This window comes from Apteryx mantelli, chromosome 7 (assembly GCF_036417845.1).
Source record: "Apteryx mantelli isolate bAptMan1 chromosome 7, bAptMan1.hap1, whole genome shotgun sequence".
NCBI lineage: Eukaryota > Metazoa > Chordata > Aves > Apterygiformes > Apterygidae > Apteryx > Apteryx mantelli.
In genome coordinates, this window is record NC_089984.1 from 38,763,945 (window position 1) to 38,785,817 (window position 21,873).

The 21,873-nt window shown below is 40.5% G+C and overlaps 1 protein-coding gene across 1 annotated transcript; it reads left to right on the plus strand.

Moving 5' to 3' along the window:
• Positions 1 to 2,007: 2,007 nt before the first annotated feature.
• Positions 2,008 to 21,873, plus strand: BAG3 (BAG cochaperone 3). Its single transcript, XM_067300319.1, has 4 exons — positions 2,008 to 2,277; positions 14,496 to 14,843; positions 17,078 to 17,458; positions 20,567 to 21,873. Exons 1-4 carry the CDS (start codon positions 2,107 to 2,109, stop codon positions 21,329 to 21,331), a joined length of 1,665 nt encoding a protein of 554 aa, XP_067156420.1. The 5' UTR covers positions 2,008 to 2,106; the 3' UTR covers positions 21,332 to 21,873.

Below are 21,873 nucleotides of genomic sequence, written 5' to 3' on the forward strand. Positions count from 1 at the left end.
CATTTCTCTACCCTGTCCCCTGAAGTCAGCTGCTTTTGTTGGTTTGGCAAGGACTCTGGTATATGCCACAGAGAACTTACAGTTTAAGCATGCCTCTTACTGTTCTGAAAATAAAACTAAGAGTGAAATTCCTCTACAGATTTTTACAGATTGGAAGCAGAACAAATATCAGATATCAAGTCTTTTGAGGCAACTGCTAACATTAATGAAGCTGGGCAGTGATGCCTTTGATAGAGCATGAGAGGTAAGCAGGGTTAGGAGATATGTCCAGGGATGCGTACCACAGTCCAGGACTGATTGTAAGATATGCAAGATCTGTGATTGTTGCTATAACAAATGGATAAGTCAGAAACAATGATACTGATAATACAGGCATTTTGAGGTACAGACTGAAAAAAAACCTGGTCAGTTTACAATATCTGTGAGTCAAAAACACACAATAACAATGAGGATAAAGTGGTCTTTGATGGACTACTGCGTAGTTCTGAAGGCAAGGAATGTACAGAATGGAAGAGTTACAGGAAGGAAGGAGTAAGTTTGAGGGGTTATTAGGTATGCCAGCATGATAAAAAAAACTCATTCTGCCAATAGATAAAGGAGTATCAACATCAAACAGTATCAAGAAATCTTTGAGCTTTCCTTCCCCAAGTGGGATGAGATCCTGACTGTCCCCAAGAGTGTGAACAGGCAGGTTTTTCTTAAGTAAGAGGTACCTCAGTAATGAATATCTCCAAGGAATGCATGCTTTGAATTCCTTGAAGCAAGTAACTTTGCAGCAGGTAATGTCTGCACTTAAGGGACACTTCACTGTTCTACTTAAAGTAACTATCAACAGGCATCTGTGGCTTCTCATGTCTGTCAGATGACTACAAGTGGAACAATTATGAAGTACAGTTACCTTCAACTAAACACTTATGGGGAGTGCATGATAAGCTGATACAGCAGCCATAGAGGAAGACATTTTAAAGCTTTACCCTTTGATATATTCCTTGGTATTAGTCAAAGAGAGGGTTGAGACACATTAAATTGCAAAGAGCTAAAGAAAATCAAAACAACCGAATCTGAAGAGCATGCCTGTCCACCCTCTTGGAAATAAACATTATTTTTATTTGCTATTTGCCCGGTTTAGTCAATTACAACCTTAAGTTATCAGTCACAGCGCAAGCAGGACATTCTCTGGGCTTTGTTCACTATGTCAGGAGGTAGGAAAGAATGAATGGGCTGTTATGCCCCAACCACAGGAAGCTGTGAGTATGCTGGAGGGCTGTGTTCTCCATGGACAATGCTTGCCTAAAAATCCCATTCTCGTGCATCAGACTTACACTTTCGTAGCAGGAACTGGACATAATAGTAAAGCAGCATATCTTTTATGTTTACTTTTCTACGCATATTTCCAGAGTCTGCATCAAGCACTGATTCTGTTAAGTGGACCTGTAAAACGCATTCGCATTCCTGCAAAAAAGTAGACGACTCGCTCAGCACACAATCTGCTGTGCTGCCTCCTACGGAAGCCCTGGGGGTTGGTCCAGACTGTAGCTTTCTGGGGGCAGCAGCCGTCCCCTTGATCGGTTAGAAAGGGCTCGCTCCAGTGCGACAGCAAGCAAAGCAGCCCTGGTCAGAAATCGCCAGTAACCCGCGCCACGCGGGGCCGAGGGTTCTCCCGCGGGTGCGGGGCTCTCCCGCCGGGCCGGGCCCGGCCAGGCCGGGCCGTGCTCGCTGCTCGCAGCGCCGGGGCGAAACTTCCAGCCGCTGCCCCGGGCCTGCGGAGCCGCCGTGCGGAGCCGCCGTGCGGGGCGAGCAGCGCGGGGTGACGCAAGGGGCAGCTCCTGCCCGGCGGCCCAGAGGCGGCCCAGTGGCGCTAGACGCAACCAGAAGTTTCCAGCCGGCCAGTTGCCCCGCGACTCTCCTCCTCCTCCTCCTCCTCCTCCTCCTTCTCCTTCCCCTCCCCGTTCCCCTCCTCCGCCTTCCCGCTGGGCACGGAGCAGCTATTTCCAGACACTTCCAGCCCCTTGTCTCCTCCCTCCCCCCGCCCTGGTTGATAAAGGCGCCCGGCCGGTTTCCCCGCCTGACACTCCAGCGCATGGCACGGCTCCTGGCTCGCCCAGCATGAGCGCCGCCACTCACTCCCCGCTGGTGCAGATGGAGGGCAGCGCCGAGCCGCTGCCCCCCGGCTGGGAGATCAAGATCGACCCGCAGACCGGCTGGCCCTTCTTCGTGGATCACAACAGCCGCACCACGACCTGGAGCGACCCGCGCCTGCGGGCCGAGGCGGCCAAGGTACGGCGGACCCGCGGGCGGGGGGCGCTCCGCTCCGCCCCGCCCCGCTCCGCCCCGCTCCGCCGCAACTTTCGCGGAGAAGCTCGGGCGGGAGCCCGGGGCGGCGGGGCGCGGCGGTGGCCGTGGCCGTGAAGGGCAAGGCCGTGACACAGCAGGACGGGGGGCGGGGAGGGGCCGCGGCCGTTGGCGCCGCGCGGCCGTTGGCGCCGCGGCGGGGGGCGAGGGCCAGGGCGCGGCCGGCGGCCCCTGCCCGACGGTGGGTGAGGGGCAGCGCGGCCGGCGCTCTCCTCAGTGCATGGCAATGCAGTGAGGCCAGGAGCTGCCTTTTGTCTCTGACGCACTGCAGTCCCTTTTTTGTGCATTAAATCATTTGATACCTCGGCCCTGTAATGTTTATTTAAAGTTGGTTAAGTCCACCCAGCCTGCCTGGGAAGACGCAAACTTTGATGTATTTTTCAGCTGCGAATAGCCCAAACAATGAATGCCATTAAAAAAATAAGAAACCCAACCCAGACTCTAACTTGTCAAGGTTTCTCTTCTGGTCACAAACTATCTCAGTAATTTTGCTGTCTGGTTTGGTTTTGTTTTTAAGCATGCTCAGAGAAAAGCTTCATCCTAGTCCAAATATGTCCATGGAAAGAAGCAGCTGAGGGGAGAACGGTTGTGATTTTGTAAGGGCCCTCATAAATGGCTCTTTCAAGTCAAACTCCCTTGATTCTCGAAAATATAGCGATTTGACCAGTATTAGCATTTTTGTAAAGAATGCAATGACTAGACAGAAAGTGCTGGAAACTTGAGCTGAACCAGAAGTTACAAGTTTGGTGGAAAAATAATTCCTATGGGATTTTCTTGTGTTTGCTTGCAAATAACATTTTGTCATCCCCAGTACGCCAGACTTTACAGCTTGCCTTTGATTTTGCAGCTCAGTAAAATGGGTAGCGATGAAGCATTAATATCAAAGCACTGACACAGAGGATTTGATTTGGCCAGCCTCGCTGTTCAAAATGCCACCCGTAATTGCCATCTAGAAAAGGGCTCCGCCGCGCCCCGGCAGAGGAAGGCTCCCCGGGGAGAGGCAGAGGGTGCTGTTGGGGCCTGTGCGGCGGAGGAAGCTGGGGCGGCCTGTGCGGAGCGGCGCGCCTGGCCGGGAGCCCGGAGGCCGGCGGCTGCTGGCCTCGCTGCCAGGGAAGGCTCCCCGGGCTTTGGGACTCAGCTGGCACGGCACGGCTGTCCCCTTTAAAATGGTGCGGCGCTGCCTGTGTGAAGCCTGCCGAGTGGAGCTGACAAACTGCTGCGGGGCAGCAAAAGGCTTTGATCAGCGTGACGACGCTCGTGTCAAGCTAACCCTTGACAGTAACTGCTGCTTCACTGTTTTATCGTGCTGGCAAGAGCCTTGCGCCTACTTACAGGAAAAAAGTGCTGCTGGGGTTGTCATTTTAAGCAGTAGTCCGTTGTAAAAGAAATTAAACTGGATTTAATTGTATGTAAAACATGTCTACGATACCTGGTATCTTCAAAATGTATCTTCAACATACCTGTTGCAGCCTTTTCTTTCTGTAGCCTTACGTAAACTATGAGGATCAAAGCACTGAATAGAGATTATTATTTCAAGAATTTAATTTTTTCTAAATACTAAATGATTGATAATAGCCTATTTTGTGAGTGCAGTTCATAACTGAAATCTCAGTGTGAGAGCAGTATGGTATTTAAAAGAAATGAATGGGGCATACTTTTCTATCATACAGTTGCTGAATCCAGGGAAACTTAGTGCAGTTGCATTTGTAGATACAAGGTATTATTTTGAGAGTGTGGAAATGAATCAAAATTGACAAGACACCCTTTTATCCCATTTTCAGCTTTTTAAGTGCTAGTTAATTTAATATGTAAGTATCATTCTGGTAATAATGCAGAGAAGCCTTAGAAAAGCATAACTGAATAATGTGAATATGTAGAATGGCATAGGAAAAGTGCTTTAATTCCTTTTTGGAGACACTGTCTGCCTAGTATAATGAGGCACCTGTTACACTGGCTGCTATGGCAATAAAAATAACAAATAGTAAGTATGTTTCTTAAAACCATAAAACATAGGTGAGAAGAAATCTGTGCTATTTACTCAAAGACTTCTGTTATGGAAATATTGCTTGATGCTAACCCATTTAAGAGAAAAATCCCATTTAAGCTGCTTTTGGTAATTGTGTGAAAACAGGAATATGAAGTGCTCTAATGGATCAGCATTCTTTTGAGTAGGTGTCTGAAACAAAACAAATTTTCAGCCCTATCTGATATGAAATCTGTGGTAATGAAAAGTAACTCTTCTCCTGCCAAGTTACAAGGGTTATTACAAATAGAAAAAGTTGCACCTGCTTTTGAAGGGCTTTGGTGGAATACATTCTTTTCCAAACAGGAAAATCTGATAATATGCACTAGAAACAGAAATGTGTATGCCTCTGGATTGTTTATTGAGATAGAAATGGACCCAAAGATGAAAATGAAAAGTTGTTGATTTTGGGGAGCTCCAGTCTGATGTTGCTCACAGAAAAATCTCCAGTTTATTGGTGATAAAAGTCGTATGTAACTGTGATCTGATAAGACCATTTGTCAGAGTCTAGAGAATCTGCTCAAACTAATGGACAGCTTCTGAAATCTTAGTTTGTTAAGTACCATTTTATTTCACAAGTACCACTGAGCAAAATCTCAGAATCTGACTCAAGGAAAGTATTTCTGTTCCTAAATACTATTTTTGTAGCTAGTCTGTGCCAAAGAAAACAGAGATTAATCACTGACATTGAATTTTAAATCCAGCAATGATTTTTTAAGGCATTAGATACTTTTTTTTTAACTTAAGTAAGAAGGACTAAATTACAGATATAGGCAGACAGAGTTTAGGTGCTAACACTCTTCTCAATTCTTCTCATTCTTAGGCTAACTCAAAACTGAAAACTTAAAGTTTTTAGGAGTGATCTGAGAATTAGAAAAACTGACTTAATGTGTCAGACCTCATGCATCTTTTGCTAAGATGATTATACAAATATAAAATTTGTACTCACTTCTTTGATACATTATTCTCTTGATAAACTACTGAAATCAGGCAGTGAACTAGTAATTTTGTTGATCACCTTTATGCTGTTCTTTAACCATTACAGTATATCTATCCATATGCTGTCCCTGAATATTCATTCTCTTTTTTTAAGAGACTTAGGTGAACAAGTGAGCTATTACATTTTAAGTGGGCAGTGTATGGAGCACAGATATAAAGCTAACTGAGCTTTTTTAGCTAAATGGGTAATGTAGTTGAGACAATAGTAATAATAAAGTCCCATTCTATCTGAGTTGTTGATCTTGGTCTTCTCACTTACTCTGTGTTTGGCACCAATGTAAGTATGTTGGCTGCAGTAAACTATACCAGATTTATAATCAGATTGAAGGAGAAGGAGCTCTCAACCTGGCTCAACTCTCAAAAATTTCAGCCCATGACAGAGTCATTTTAAATCAGTGGAACCGGACCTTGAGTTTCCATTTCACTATGTAGCTGCCTGTCTTTGATTCAAATGACCCTCTATTATTTTCTTACTTAGTTTGGCCTTTTTTCCACCCATGGAAAGGATGTGTATCCATGCTGCGCATATTTAGCCCAGTTATTTATATGAAATCATTGCAATATCAGGCTGGATTAGGAAGAACTGATCAAGAAAGAACAGAAAATCTCTTACCAGACTCCAGTGAGAAAAAAGCCATGACTTTGCAGATGACTGAAAAGCAATTATTAACAAAAACATCTCGGTAGACTAATGATTTTCCTTCAAGTGATTAATTAGTTAATAATAAGTCATTCAAAAAGAGTATGATCAATGACATGGTGCATGTATATGCATACTTTTACTAGAAAAGTGTTCCTCCTATAATTTCTTCTTTAGAATTATTGATTTTGCATGCTTACTTGCTGCTTGTTTTCTGTCTTAGCTTATGCCATCATAGCTCAGCATACTTCCTGCAAGATCATCTTAAAATGTTAAATCATTTAGTGGGTATTGCCCAGAATGTTGATTAAAAATAGATTATATTTAAAGAAGAAAACAGAAATAAAGCTTGTATGAATATTCTTTGATGCCCCTTGGATATGTTGCTTTCACATGCAGTAAACCTAATGGGAAATACTGCAACTAAAAATAGGCCAAAGGAACTGACTGCTGTGCTGAGATTCACTGAACTAATATTGTGATCATCAATAACTCACAAGTGTCTTATATTTGAGATTGTAGCTAGCTGGTGCAGCTTCAAGTCCTGGAACAATCATAAAAGTGATAAATTTATTGGTTCCAACAATGGCTGCAGAGGCCTAAACAAAGGAAAAAAGCTATATTATCCTATTACCGAAGGCTTCTTTAGTATTTGGGGAACAACTACCTACATCTAAGTTTCCATCCTCACCCTTTATTTTACTTCATGACTTAGACCTCTTTTCTCTCTGCTTCTCCAAATAAGTCTTAAGTCACTAGATTCCCATCTCTTTAGCACTGACCTTATTTTTGAGCACTGGCTTCTCATGTTCAAGTTGACTGAAAAATTCCTAGTAGGCCAAATTGAAAATTGCATTGAAAAGTCAATGCTGCCTCTCTGAAATTCTGGATCTTTTGCAGTGATTCTAATCAATGGAAGGAAATGTGAGAATAGGTAACATTTTAGATCTGTTTTACTTGCAGTGTTTTACATTCTGTTTGCTGATGTGCATTCTGCCACAGTCGGGTTTATATATCATCCATTCCTTAATAAATTATGCAGCTGGGTTAAAAGGGTGCTGTATATAAAGTATATAATGTGTAGAAGCCGCAATATTAGTAGTAGGGGATTTTTGGAGTGTGTACTGGCTTTGTCCAAGTTCCATGAAGCTGCTTTGTGTAGTTATTTAAAGCCACACTTGATAGAATGTGGTAAACAGGGAGTTAATTTATGGAGGTACCAATTAATCTGAAAACAAGGTGGAAAAATTAGAAATAAGAAAAGAGAACACCAAGAAATTGCGTTAGAAATAATGCAGCAGTGTCTGGGCAATCATGCAAGAGGAAAGGTAAGAACGGTTTTGTTTACATAATTCTTTATAACTTCCAATACAGTGTACCTTTTATCTAAATGAGAAGGAAGGAATACCGTGCCAACAATCATATTTTTAACACCTGTAACTTACACACCAGCATGACTTTTCTATAACCACATAGTGAAAATAGAATTGTTCCCACTTGAACCATGATAAGGCAGATAACAATCCAGTATGCTTTGAAGTATGGAGACAATATCATTCACTAAGTAAGTTCTGTCTCCACCTTCTTCTGTGGCAGCTATGCCTTCTCTTCATGCCAAGTTACAAATAAATGTAAAATAGAACAAATGGCTTATGAACACAAAGTTTCTTAAAATTACATTACTTATTTACAGATGAAAAATGCAATATCTTCAAATACTTTACAGAAGCTGTTGTTTTGATTCTTTTTTTCCCCCTTGGTTTTACAGACATGGGGTGGTGAAGTGAGTTGTTTAACATCACCAAGTAGGCCAGGTAGCACAAAAGTATGTTTTTATGGCTGATGACAAAGACTCACAATTGATAAATAAGGTGCAGAATAGCAAGTGTTTTTACAGTGTTGGAAAATTGCTGTTTAAGAAAGTGAAATAAAAAAAACTGCTATGTGCAAAATGAAATTTAGCAGAAAATAAAGACACTAGCCATGGCCTGTAAAATCCACAATTGACTCTTTGTTAACTATTTATTCTCCTTTTTATGGGAGCAGTGTTTTGCTGCTTCTTGAGGCTTTACTTTTTTCTGTGTTCTAAGTTTCTGGCTCGCAGCTAATAGAAAGAAAGCAATAGATTGGCCACCTACTTCTTAGGCAACCAGGCAGTGAGCAGAAATACCTTAAAGTATGTCATTCTTATGATCCTTGACAAGGAAATTTCTGTTAGCGCTCTAAAGGGCTTTTCTTCAAACCAGTGCATTAAACCTGACAGGGTGGGTGATCACACCAACTCTCTTTCTGAGATTTCTCCTCTCTTTATAGAAATCACTGCTTTGTCAGAACATGTTTAGTTTAGCCCATCTGATGCATTCTGTATGGCCAACTTCAACTCTTGGGCATAAAGGGCAAGTGTCTTCATGCCTGGGCCAAGATGTTTTAGCTTTAGAAGAATCAATTTAATGATCAATAAAGGAACCATTTTAGTTCCTGAAACAAGATTAGTCCACAAGATAGCCAACAGGTTGGCTCTGGTAAGGCTCTCAAGTTCTGAACAGCCTAGGACTCATGATTAAATTTCTCCCTCAATTTTGAATAGTGTTTATTTATTTCTAATGACATCATTGCCCTCTGCCACTTAGAGCGTACACTGATGAAATACTTGTATAATAAACATTATAATTACAAGAGAGAACAAAAGCCAGGTTCACCTACGCATGTGTAAGTTATGAAATAAAACTCGGCATTCATTAAATAAAACATCAGAAGTAGCTTGGTGTATAAATAGGTTACATGATATGACTGACATGAAGTTCTATGAAGACAGCTCATGAGACTAAACTTATTCATGGCTGCCTTCAATCATTAGCTAATGATATCTTGCTCAAATACCTATGTGCTCAGTCTATATCCTGGAGCACAAATTGTGAGTAAAAGAATGAGCACGTAAAAATCCTCGGTGGCTGAAATAGAGTAATAGGAAGTTATGGGTCAGTACTTAGAGCAAATCAGTCTCTGCCTTGTCCACTTGTATTAATTCTCTGAGAAGTATTAATGAAACACACCTTATGATTGTGTTGTACTATTAATACACATAAACACGCAGCACTGTTGAGAAACTTTTTAGTATTTTAATCAAGTTACAAGAAATACTTGAATGTGCTGATTTTTATCAGTAGCAAAGGCAGTGTAATACTTTTGACTTATCTACTTGACTTCTCTACAGAGAAGAAAATACTGACTCGTCTAAAAGTGAAATACGAGAGCATATGGAATCCAATTCTAATATGGACTGTTTTGCCTGTCCATAACATATATATATTTTTTGTAAACAGATTTGATACACCGTTCTTAGATTTGAATATGAGATAACACTGGCTTTTTAGGTAATTCATGGCAATTTCTGATTAAAAATATATATTGAGTGTATGTACAAGGACTATTTAGTTGCCATATGTCAGTCACTCATTTCAGTTACATTGTTCTGTTTTCTTGTGAAAGAATGGGATTGTACTACTCCCTACATTCTAAAAATACTGAACAGGGCTCACAATTATGGGAAGTGCGCTTTCAACATAAGCCATATTTTCTACTGGCATTTTTTCAGTGTTTTGAACAACCTGGATACTTTTATTTGCATGACATTCTTTACCACAGCAATTTAAAAGTTCATAACCATACTGAAGTCAATAGACCTTTTGTTTGCATATAGAAAGACATATTTTCTCTACTGGTAATGTTAAAAGTAAAATTTATGTTCTTTTGCTAGATAATATTTACAAAACACAAGTGTATATTTAAATCTTTGTACTGTTGCTCTATAAGAGCTACAGAAGTGCTAGGTGTGTATATTATATGTATATTTTAGAGAAGTGAATTGATGTAGTTTCTACAACTATATCAACACAGTTTAAGAAAAGTGTTAGAACATGACTGTAGCAAAACTTGCTCGTTAACTTCTTTTTCTGCAGATAATTTTAGTATAAGAGGAATGAAAAGTATAATATGCAAGTAATTTTAAAAGGAAGATTCCAAGTTTGATACAACTATTCAAGTAATCTAGTTTGCATGCAGAATATTTTGACAGATTTCAGTATATAAATACAGCCATCTAATTTTCTTAAATGGGAATTTGCTTGTATAAGCAGTGTCTGAATTTGCAGGTTTTTGTCTTTCAATCTGAAACAATATTTGAGCAGTCATTGGGGCACATTAGGAGTTATGGCATTATCCACTCCAGATAGGACTGCTGGTAGAGGGAGTTTTGTTACGACATTTTGTTTTTAACAAAAACTCACTTAAACTCACTTAAACTCACTGCAGAACTCACTTAAAATGTGTGAGTAAGTTTATGGATTTTAGTGTTGTTCCGGACCATGCCCTTTCCATGGGAAGCCAAGTGTAGGATGTGGGGGTATGAAGTGTTTTTTCCAGTTGCACAACTTGTGCTGGCTGCACCTTTATTTATCGTGGTGATGACCTCACAACAGAAACGCATGTCCTCTTCCCAAGAGGTGTGATGGCTGCAATTCCTCCCTTGCTGATCTTCCAGCACTGTGCGGCTGGGTCACTTGCAGCTTGTCCAAAACACAGCAATGCAGTTTCTTTCTAGTTTGACCAGCACTTGCCCGGTGTTCTTTATAGTAGTGATTCATGAATGGTGGATTGGATCTGAGTTTCTGGTGTTGTTTAAAGCTATCTGAAATGTAGGCTAGGACTGTTTGTAACATTTATGAGCTTTTTGAGGGAGTTTCTTGTGTTTTCGTGCTCCTTCTTTTTGGGCATTCTGTCACTTAAATATAAACTGAACATTTGATCACAACTTGGATTCCTATAATGTTAGTTGTCAGTTGTTCTACTTATGAGAAACTTCAGTAATATTCTATTTCTTATAATTTTTTCAATTTTATTTTCAAAATACTTCTTGATTCCCTGGGTGAGAGGAGGAGAAATTTACTTTGTTTTCTTAAGCAGTAATAGGAGTTTGGTTCCTGCTTTCCATATTTGAACTGGGAAGGAGGATGGGCTGAGTCTTAATTCATTTATTCATTTATTGTTCATATCTTTTTATGCAGGCTTGTGCTAAATGCAAACTCAGAACTTTTTCAGATAAAATGTTTGTTAATATAACAAGCAAAAAATGTGTTTGTTATAGGGCAAATAAAAACTGAAAAAGAAATGTTTGGTCTCCTGGCTGGCTATGCTGTGAAATTTGAGAATGAAAGTGTTCAGAGGGAATCCAAGAATCTCTTGCCCATAGTATTGCAATAGGAATTTTCTAGAGCTTGATGCCATTCCTCCTCCTTTGTCACGCTATCCCTCGATACCAGTGAGCTTCTCCTATCAGGAGTCTCCCAGAACCTGCTAGTCCAGGTTGGCAGTTGTAGGCTGTCCCGTAGTGAGCATAACCACTGGGATGTTGGGGTATCTGCATGGCCCTGCTGTTGTGCTGGATCTGCATTAAAAATGAGTTCCAAACACTTGGAGCAGTCTAACTCAGCTAAGGCAGTGTGTTCCACTATCTTTCCTCAATGTGGGGTGTTTCAAAAGGTAGATTCTGCATTTTCAGACATATGAAACTGTGGGGAGAAAGGGAACAGGAGAGAACAAGAAAGAAGAAGGAATGTTGAGAATGTGATGCTAACTGGCTAACATAAGCAACTGTTTATGGAATTAAAAATTAATTAAATATTGAAAAGAACAATGTAGATCAGGAAGAACAGTTGTGATGAGAGCACTTTTCCTAAACCTGTGATCTGTCTGCATCAGAGTTACTGACAGTGGAAGAAAAAGGGAACTTGCATTTGTTCCTTTACTGAGGACAGCTTCAATTTAACAGTACTGTTGGGAGACCGAAAAAGAAAAAGTGTTCCTTAGTTAGCAGACTTGACCATAGGGGAAAAGAAAACCCTGGAACAAAGGACCAACTCTAAATGCTAACTTTTCACAGGAGCAGGATAAGTTGTGTGCAGCTGTAAGAATAAATGACAAATTACAAGAGTGTAGTTTATGCTGCTCTTTTTAAAGAGGGGGCAGTACTTCCATTAAAAAAATGGGTTAAACTTGCCCAAAATTTCACTTCAGATATGAACTCAGTTGTTTAAAAAAGCAATCCAGCCTGTTTTTTCTTTGGTTTTGTACTGCTTGTTTTGTAGTTCTAACCAGGGCTTAAGTTGCAGAGGCAGATCTGTCAGATTGCTAAAATGGTTCAAAACAAGGGCAGCTGAAAGGATCTGAAAACAATGATACGGATGAGGAAACCCGTGATCAAAACCCTGGGAAGGTATTCACAGAGGGTAGAAGGGAATGGGACATTGTGAATGTTGAAGCCTTGGCAAGGATTTCTTGCTTAGAGATTACTCCAGAAGACTGAAGGGCTCATCCCAAAATGGAACAGTTCAAAAGACTGCAAATCCTTAAAATGCCAAGAAAAGTAGGAGCTAGCCTTTAATCCCTTAGGGTAGAATTATTCTACTTGCAACTTGCTATAGGTGGAGTGGAACATGAGTGGAGTGACCATGGCCAAGAGACTTCCCTTGTTGGGAGATCTGTAGGTGTTCCTGGCCCACTCAACACCTAAACTTTTCCCAGCTTTGACCCTTCCTACAGGGAGTATGACAATGCTTGAAGTGAGTGAATCTCTTTTTTATAGTAGTGGGAGATCTGAATCTAGGTGGGGTGGCTTGCTCTGAATTCTCCAGTGACATCCACAGCTTGCCTGCCCCCTCCGTCAGAGGAGAGCTTTCCTCGGAGAGAGTGTGTGGAGCAGCTGGTGCGAGCCAGGCATGAATGTATTGAGTCAGCACTGAGCCACAAGGTGTTTCTTCCGAGTGTCGAATCATCAGTTTTCCTCACTGGGAGGCAGCCTGGTCGGCTCTGCTCACTTGGCAGAAATTTGGCTTTGCACATGGCCTCACATTGTTGCTAGCTGAGCGCAACTCAAATTTATTTTCCGGCAAATGCAGTTTGTTGGCACAGCTGCATGCCGCTCCAGATCCTAGAAGAAACACCTGCCAGGAGCACTGCAGATTCTGGTTATACTGGTAACTTCATTGGTCCAGCAGAAGGTGAATTGACAAGTAATGCAGTTGTTGGTCCTCAGGGTCCTGAAGTCCCTAGATCATCTGTGTTCAGCAGATGAATATAGTTTCCTGGTAGAGTGAATTAAAATGACTCATCTGTTGGTGGTGGATCCCAGTGCAGAACTTGGCATGAGATCATCCTTGTTCTGTAACTGGGAAAACCAACCTCAAATTATTTTCCTGTGAGAACTTTCTGGGCCTAGTTCTCCTCTGTGCCTTTTTAGGATTTTTCCTCTGATTGTAGAGACTTTTTTTCATCAGTAAAAACAAGTACAACATCAGGGCCTCTGGTTTTAAACTTCTTCCTTTCTGTACTTTTTGTCTTTATTTTATTAACTTACTGAATAGTAGAAGTTATTCTCTGCAGTTTCGTAGCTTACAGGATTTCTCAGAAATTGCTTTTTAAAGACATACTGCCATATAGGAGGAACACTCAAAATTTGGTTGATAAAATAGTTAATTCTTCCCTAATGAATGAGTATATTCTGTATACAGAGGCTACATAAACTAAATATTTTTGCAGCTTAAACACCTCTTTAAAAATAGGGTTTCTAACACTTGCACCATATGTCCCCTTATTAAATTCTCCTCTTACTGAATAATGACATTACCCTCTGAATGACAGAGGTGCTTGTTATATGATCTGACTTAGAGATACATCTGGAACTTGGCCCTAGCAGGGCCTCAAAATAGAATGACCGTTGCAGGAAGAACTTATTAGAGGACTTATGAGGGATCTTAGTACAAACCACTTCCACCCTTGCCAGATCTTTGATATTGTCCAGTAAGCATACTCAGACAACACAGGGATTTATTTTGTTTTTCAGCACTTTCCTCTTTATTACACTATCCTGTCTTCCCCTCTTCTCTCCCTCAATATTTACTGAAATGAATCCTCTTTTAGCTGAAAGCAAATATATTCTTCAGTATCCAGCATCAGCAACTCTTAGCTAGTTGGAAGAACAAGACCAACAAACACTGCAAAATCTTATTTATTGGTAGATTCTGAGATGTGCTAAGGAAATGGTTCTGGTCTCACAGACACTTGTTTAAATTAGAGTGTTTCCATATGAAGTGGGTAGACCAGTGGCTATATGCAAGTAATGTATGTTAAATGAGAAACTCTGTTGTAACTGGGCGGATATTTTAAAGCCTGAGTTGGTATTTATCAGAAGGGGGGGGGGGAAGGAGACATATAAATAAAAAAATTGTTTAGCTTCCTTTCTTCTCTCACCTGCAGTTCCGAATTGTTTGCAACTATAGCTAAATACCCTGCTCAGAACTGGGACGGTCTGAAGTTCTAATACGCAGTTGATACTGCTTTTAAGATGGGCTTTTAGGGCTGCTTTTCCTTATGAGGTGCATTGAGCTGAGCTGCTAGCAAACGCTGTGTCATGTTTTTAACTTTTAGGAAGGCCAGTCATCAGCAAATGGTCCATCTCGTGATAGTCCAAAGCAACCACAAGCAAACATGGGATACCCAAAACTCCGGGCTGGCTATATCCCGATTCCAGTCATCCATGAAGGCATTGATAACAGACAGCAGCACCCCTGCTTTTCTGCTCCACAACCTGGTGTGCAACGGTTCAAGACAGAAGCTGTGCCTACCACAGTGCAGGCACAGCCACCTTTAAGGGGGGCCTATGCCCGCTCCGAGTCCCCTTCAAGGGGACCTGCTGAAGCCTCTCCAACAGATAAACAATGTGGACAGACAACAGCAGCTGCAACAGCCCAAGCTCCAACTACACATGGACCTGAGGTAACTTGTCAATATTGCTAGGGTGTGTTTGCATTAGTCTTTGCAACATTTATGACCTGAATGTCACAAGGGTAGTTTATCCTTCAGATATCCAAACTTACCACAGGATTATGTTTTCCAGATACTTCCAGAGTATTAAAATGTAAAAGTGCACAGTCATTTCAGCATAAGTATTTAACATTTCTCTACTATCGTAAGTTCTTATTCTCAAATGATTATGCAGAAACGAATGCATGTAAATTATTTCTGAGAAGAGAGAGCCTCTGAGTCATGCAGGTTGTCTTACAGTAGATGAGGATTGCTTATGATTTATGCCAGTTACTCTGTAAGCTGAGTATGCAGGCAAGTCTCCTGTGTTCTGTGCTGTAAGTAAAAAAAAAAAAGTGAAAAAAGTGAATGAGGCAAAAATAAACATAGCTAGTTAGCTAACAACCTTTAGTTGTTTGTACTAAAAGTTTGTACTGTTGCGATCTTTGCTTTCCAATTTAATACTTCACTTTTGTTAAGTGTATAAATTTATATATATACAGCTTTAAAAATGAATTGTAAAATGGTTTTGTCCTTCAGTGGTATGTTAAAATAGTTACAAACTATGAACTCCTTTAAAAAAAAGTTGCCTTGCTTGCTTTTTGTGTCAGAAGGTATGATTTTGGCTTGCTTGTTCTCTCCAGAAAATTAGCAGAAACTGTATCCCTGTAATATACTAAAATGCTAACCTCACTTTTACGCAAAGGAAGATGAGCAGAAAATTCAGCCTTTATGAATTCGAAAACATATCAACAAGTCTGTAATCCAGCAGTAGTGGATTTTGCTCTAAAACTTGTTTTGAATCTGAACAATGTAATTAAAATTCTGTTAGCAGTTCTCTCAACTAGCAATGCTTTGTCCATGCAGTTCAGTCCATGTACCCCTCTTATAGCTGGGTTGGTGTAGGGCATGGTTTCTTGTTTTTGTTCTTCCCTGGTGTAGCCAGAACTCCCCAGTTGCACTGTCCAATCTGTACAGTCATTTTTTCCTTCTCCCAATGCAGTACAGTTGGACAGCTATGTGCTTTGTCTCATACCCAAACTGGCTTCAGGAACATGTCATCTGTGCCTCCTACTGCAGTGCTTTGGGATAGCTACTGAGGTCCTGAGAAATTCTTGTTACAAATTTAGGCAACATGGTGTGGGCATTAACTGACCAGACCCTGTGGTTGTGCCTTTGAAACCCACATAGACAAGGCCACCAGCAGTGGCAGTGATGGGTACAGTAATACAAACAAGCATTTATTTATTTATTTATTTATTTAAGGTTGCTGTTTCATAGATAGCTGAAGTAATGTAACAGGTCACCGGTACCAAAAGAGAGGTCTTGTTCCCCTTCCTCTCCTGCCTTGCTTGCCCTTCTCTCGCTTCTGGATGTATTGTCCTCTCTTTCCCTTGTGCCAACTTCAGTCTTAGCTGGCCTTTCACTGAGCCAGTTAACAAACCTGTCAGAAAACAATCTTTTTTCCCCCTAGTTAGGGAGTTAAATCAGCTCAGAGAATGGTCTGACACCTGATCCAGTTCATGCCAAGTAGGTGATGGCATGTCAGGAAAGAGGGAGGGGGCTGTGAACTAATAAATTGCCTTTCCCTGTTCCGTGGAACCATACACGTTCTGGGAACTGGATTCAGCAGTGACTGCAGTGCTAGGTCTATGCTAAGACAGGTCTAAACTATGGCAGCTATCATTGCTGGTGCCAGTGGGGCTAAGTTACTGGAAAGTCTTAGAAGGAAAAAAGGGCATTAACCGTATGTACATTGCCATCGCCTGCTACAGAATTACATGTTTAAAACAGAACAAAATCTGTTAGTGTGATCAGGATCAGAAGGCTAAACTTTGTGTGCCTCTGTTAGTGGTTTGTTTTTGTCTCTAGCATATAATTTGTTTGTTTAACTTCAGTTTGCCTCAAATTTAACAGGTTTAGACAGGAACAGCCATGTAAAAGCAGAAAACATTCTGACTGAGCATCCCCTCCCTGCTCATTTGAGGGATGAGAATGCTGTAGCTCAGGTTTCTACTTGTAATAATGATGCTCTCTCACTAGTTCTGTGGTTTGTCTAATGAGGCGCTTGGCAAAAAGTACGGAAGTAGATCCTTTGCATGCCAGAAACACAGGTTCAGTTTCCATGACTATCTCTTTCTTTTCTCTTTGGAAATAAGAAGTACTGTGAGGGTTAAAATTAATAATGGATTTTGTTTTCACGGCAGCCTCAGTCTCCTGGAGCTTCTGATTCACCAACGGTTTCCCCTCAGTCATCTGGCAGATCCAACACAGGAAGCCATCAGCTTCCTCGTGGTTATATTCCAATTCCTGTGATCCATGAAAATGTCCAAAGGCAGCCATCTCAAGTCTATCATCAGGCACAGAAGACGCACTACCCTGCCCAGCAGAGTGAATACCAAGCCCACCAACCAGTGTTTCACAAAATTCAACCAGATGACAGGGAGTCTAAGACAGCACGAGCCCAGTCTCCATTCAGAATGTCTCAGAAAGGTTCATCAAGTCGTGAAAGCTCACCAGCCAGAGTTACCACTCAGATACAGTCCCCAGCTTCTATCAGAGTACAGACAGTTGTAGACAGACCCCAGGTATGTAGATTGGGGAAGGTAAATACATGCCAGTTACTTGTTCAATATGGCTAGAGTTGAAAAGTTGGCTCATACTAACAGGTACATGAAAGCACCTAAAACATTATCCATTACTGGATTTGAACAAATTGAGAAATTCTGACTGATAACAGCTTTGTTGTTGAGATAATATATTAGCAGCAAGTTACCTTTCCACCTATCAGGATTTGGAAGTCTTCAGGTCATTGAACTACATTAAGCAAATCACTTTTAACACGCAGAAATTGATTTCCTCTCATCAGAGTTTAATTTGGTGTAATTACACTGAGGTCACTGATGTTGCAGTATGTTTGTGAGAAGAAAACCAGGTCTATGAGATTTGCGGCATTCATGTAAATACACCTCACAAATGTCTCGAACTATTTAAAATAGCATCAGATGCAGAACGTAATTTCAGTTGTGATTAAAGAGGATCAACAAAATCTAGTCTTAAACCTTTTTCTTCTTCCTACACAAAGGACATTTTTGTTGACAGATAATATCCCGGAACAACAATTTTTCAGCTTGTTCAGAATAGTGAAGGTCTTCCTTCCAAACTACTTTTCTCATAATCTAAGACTAGTAGGACTTGAATTAGACCAGTAGGCATGTATGTTAACACTAATGTTTCTTTGATCAAAAATTTCAAACATTTCTTCATCTGTATACTGAACTAATAAATTTCACAGTAAGTATGACTCCTCCTTCGTCTTCCCTGTTTCTACCACTAAATACCAACTTACAGTGTCCGATACTGCATGTAAGATTTAATAATTTTAGTGTTCTTAATTCAGGGATTCAATAGCAGTAATGTAGTGTTAGAAAATGACATTTATTTATTTTGTCCAAATTGATGTTACAAGATTTCCACAGGCTGTTCAGCTTGCCCAAAATGCATACCAAGCATACTTCACACCCAGAACAAAAAAGTCAGAACAAAGAATGACTGAGATTTAAACTACAAGCTCAACCTATTCTAGAAATATATTATCTGTAAATAAATAGACTTTATAACAGAAGGGAAGGACTAAAACTTGATTCAAATTTTAAACAAAAATAACTTCCTTAGAAGTACGGGTTGTAAACCTACCATTTTGAAACAATACCTTATGCCTATCTCTGCCCTTGGATACAGTTTATTTTAGATATGTAAAGGTGGAAACTAGCCACTTTCCATTACATTTTAATGTAATAAAATTTTTTCATGTTAAACAAACTTTTTACTAAGACTACAGTTAAATATCTTTTGAGTCAAAAATTCTTCAACACAGAAAGCTAACTTTTATTGGCACTTGTGAGCGTGTGGAAGGGGAAAGGGGGTATGTAAAAAAATAAACCTAGATTTCGTGTCTGGAGAGATTTTACATTGAAACTGACAGAAGCAGAATTAGGTTAATACTTCTGAAAACCCTTGTGCTAGACCAGACCAATCAAGTCTTCAGAATTAATGACATATCCTAGGTTTTAATACTAATTTATTTTTAGGGGTGAGAATTTGAGCTCCCTAATCAAATTTTACTCAGTGTTTACGTGGATAAAGTCATAACAGACTGTCAGTGTAGATGAGTTTTTGAAATTCAGGGCACTTATTTACATGGTGTAAATATACATGTAGGTATTTTACTTCAAGTGTTTACATCCATAAGAGCTGGATCATGTACCTTTCCAAAAGCACTGTATGTGTGCCTGAATAAGTGAAGGAGATGTCAGGGCAATGAAAATACAGGTCTTGTGAACTCCAGCTTTCCATTAAGACTTCAAAACCCTATTCATTTCAGTTCTAATAGATTTCTGATTTGATGACTGGTTGTTATTTCTGTAGTAACCCCAGGGATTATCTCTAAAAGCTACAGTGAGTAAGACTGATATAGTAACCTCTCCATGCAAACACTCTAAAAATAAAACCAGTAAAAACAAGCACTAGCAAAAAATGTAATATCTTGAAAACGGGAATGGGATAAGAATAACCCAAAAGGAGATCAAAACTCAGCAAAATACTGTTAACTCTTCAAGACATACTATATCTGAGTTGGTGACACACTGAGGATGACATCTGGACTGCACTGAAGTCATCTGGAAAAACCTTACTGACTTCAGTCAGGCCAGGGCTTTGCTCTAAGGTTCCATTTTATAAAATTGCTTGTAGAGCTGACTTCTGTGAGCATGGGCAGGATTTCGTGGTTTGAAGTTTAATGTCTTGTGAGAGTCAGTTGGTATTAGTAATCTCAGAGATCTTTAAAACAATTACTGTTTGAACTCTTAAGTATTTTTTGTTTTAGAATAGTAAAATTCAGCAATGCACAGGAATCATTTGAAATGCTCTAAAATTGCAGTTCTAAAACTACAGAAAATTGGATGTTAGGTAAAACTTTATTACGTTCACCACCAACACACAAGAGAATGTACTAAAATTCACTTCTAAATGAGAATAGCAAGAGCAGTGTAGAACAAGACTCCTCTGTTGGGCTCTTGGGCCAATTACACTGAACTCCCCATGGTGTGGGCAATGCTTTGGAGGGAGGGCTTGGTGAGCAGAATGGGAGGCGGGTAGCTTCGTTACATCTGCCAGAGCTGTGGGCTGGGTGGGCAAAGCTGGAGGTGGTAATGGAAAGAAGAGGGGAAAGGGAAACTTTCTTGTCTTTGTTTCCTCTGCTTTCTTTCCTATTTGTTAGTTTTTCCACATTCCTTGTCCCTACTGAGTCATTAGAGTCAGAACCAGCATTAGGAGCTAAGGGTACAGGGATATGGCGCTTGGGAGCACCTTTGCCAAATGCCTGTCATACCTGTAATGTAGTTTTCATGTTTAAGTACTATTCAAGGCCTAGATTTTAAAGAGCATCTTGTGCCTTTTTGGGTACTCCAACCTGAGACTGATGGAAGGGCCTGAATTTCAGAAGAATAGGTACTGATATCTTCTGAAAATCAAGATGTTTGTCTAGGAGGTTTCAGACTGGGTATACATGATTATGAGTCACTCCTGAAAATCTTGGACTAAGCCTTTCCTTTTCGTTAATTTTGTGGGTTTTTTTGTTTTAAAATGAAATAAGTATTGTTTTTTATGTCTCAACACAAACTTGTCTTCCTCACCAGGTTTCTCAGCAACAAGTCCCACCTCAAGAGCCACCAAGACCATCCCCACCACCTGAGAGCAAAACAGAAAACAAGGCAGTCCCACCACCTGATACCGAGATGCCTTCACCATATATCCCAATTCAGGTCACTCACCAGGAACCAGATTCCAAACCGCCACCCCAGAAGCCTTCAGCCATGCCGGAAAGAAAGGTTCCCTGCCCAGCTAAGATTGTGCCCCCACAGGAAAGGCCTGCTCCTGAAGAAACTGCAACAGTGAAGACAATGGAAATGGGAGAACCTCAAAAGCACCCTGGTGTTTTGAAAGTGGAGGCAATTCTGGAGAAAGTACAAATGCTTGAGCAGGCAGTCGACTCCTTTGAAGGCAAGAAAACTGATAAAAGATACTTGATGATTGAAGAATATTTGACCAAAGAGTTGCTAGCCCTAGACTCAGTGGACCCCGAGGGTCGTGCAGATGTGCGCCAGGCCAGGAGAGATGGTGTAAGGAAGGTCCAGAACATTTTGGAAAGACTTGAACAGAAAGCAGAAGATGTCCCAGAACCACTTCAAGTTGATGGACTTCAGTCAACTTTGTCAGAGCCTAAGCCACCACAGGAAATCATGGAGATTGAACCTTTGGTAATCAAGAGCAAGGAAGATAAAAGTAAAAAAGATGCTAAAGAGGAAACCAAAATGGAAAGACATCAACCTGAAACTAAGGAAGAAGTGTTTACCAATCTTGCCACCACAACAAACACATCTAATAATCCTACTGAACCATAGCCACATGCTGAAATTAAAAGCTCTCAGACTTTATAACTTAAAGTGTGTTTAAGTGAATTTTTAAGTTGCATGCATTTCCAGAGCTCTTTTCAACTGGTTTTTAATCAACATAGCAGCTTGGGACACAGTAAACACTTCGTGGGGGAAGGAGGGAGTTAGAAAGAAAGTAATGCATTTATCTTTTATTCTTACACTATGTAAAAAATGTTTCAACAACAAACCCTGTATTTTAATCACTTTTAGGTCAGCTGAATGCAAGAAAAAGAACAATTTCAGGGTTAATATTGATGAGTGTTGTATTAGGGTGTATTCTTTCACAGGTGATTTTTGTAAAATTAATGCCCTGCCTTGTCAGAATACCAGTCCTTCTATAAGTATAGCTACTCCAATGGTAATGTTTTATTTTTATTTTTAATGTTCACAGTTGGGCACTTTAAGTAATGATGGATAGAAAGTGTGTAAGAAACTGTGGGGATATTTATATGTGTGCAGGACTTCAATGCTATATTTTAAGAGGGAAATAAAATAATATAGAAGCCTAA

Coding starts and splice junctions, on each gene's coding strand:
- BAG3 (XM_067300319.1), top strand. CDS start 2,107: ATGAGCGCCGCCACTCACTCCCCGCTGGTGCAGATGGAGGGCAGCGCC. Junction 14,844..17,077: donor CAACTACACATGGACCTGAG/GTAACTTGTCAA, acceptor TTTTCACGGCAG/CCTCAGTCTCCTGGAGCTTC. Junction 17,459..20,566: donor CAGTTGTAGACAGACCCCAG/GTATGTAGATTG, acceptor CTTCCTCACCAG/GTTTCTCAGCAACAAGTCCC.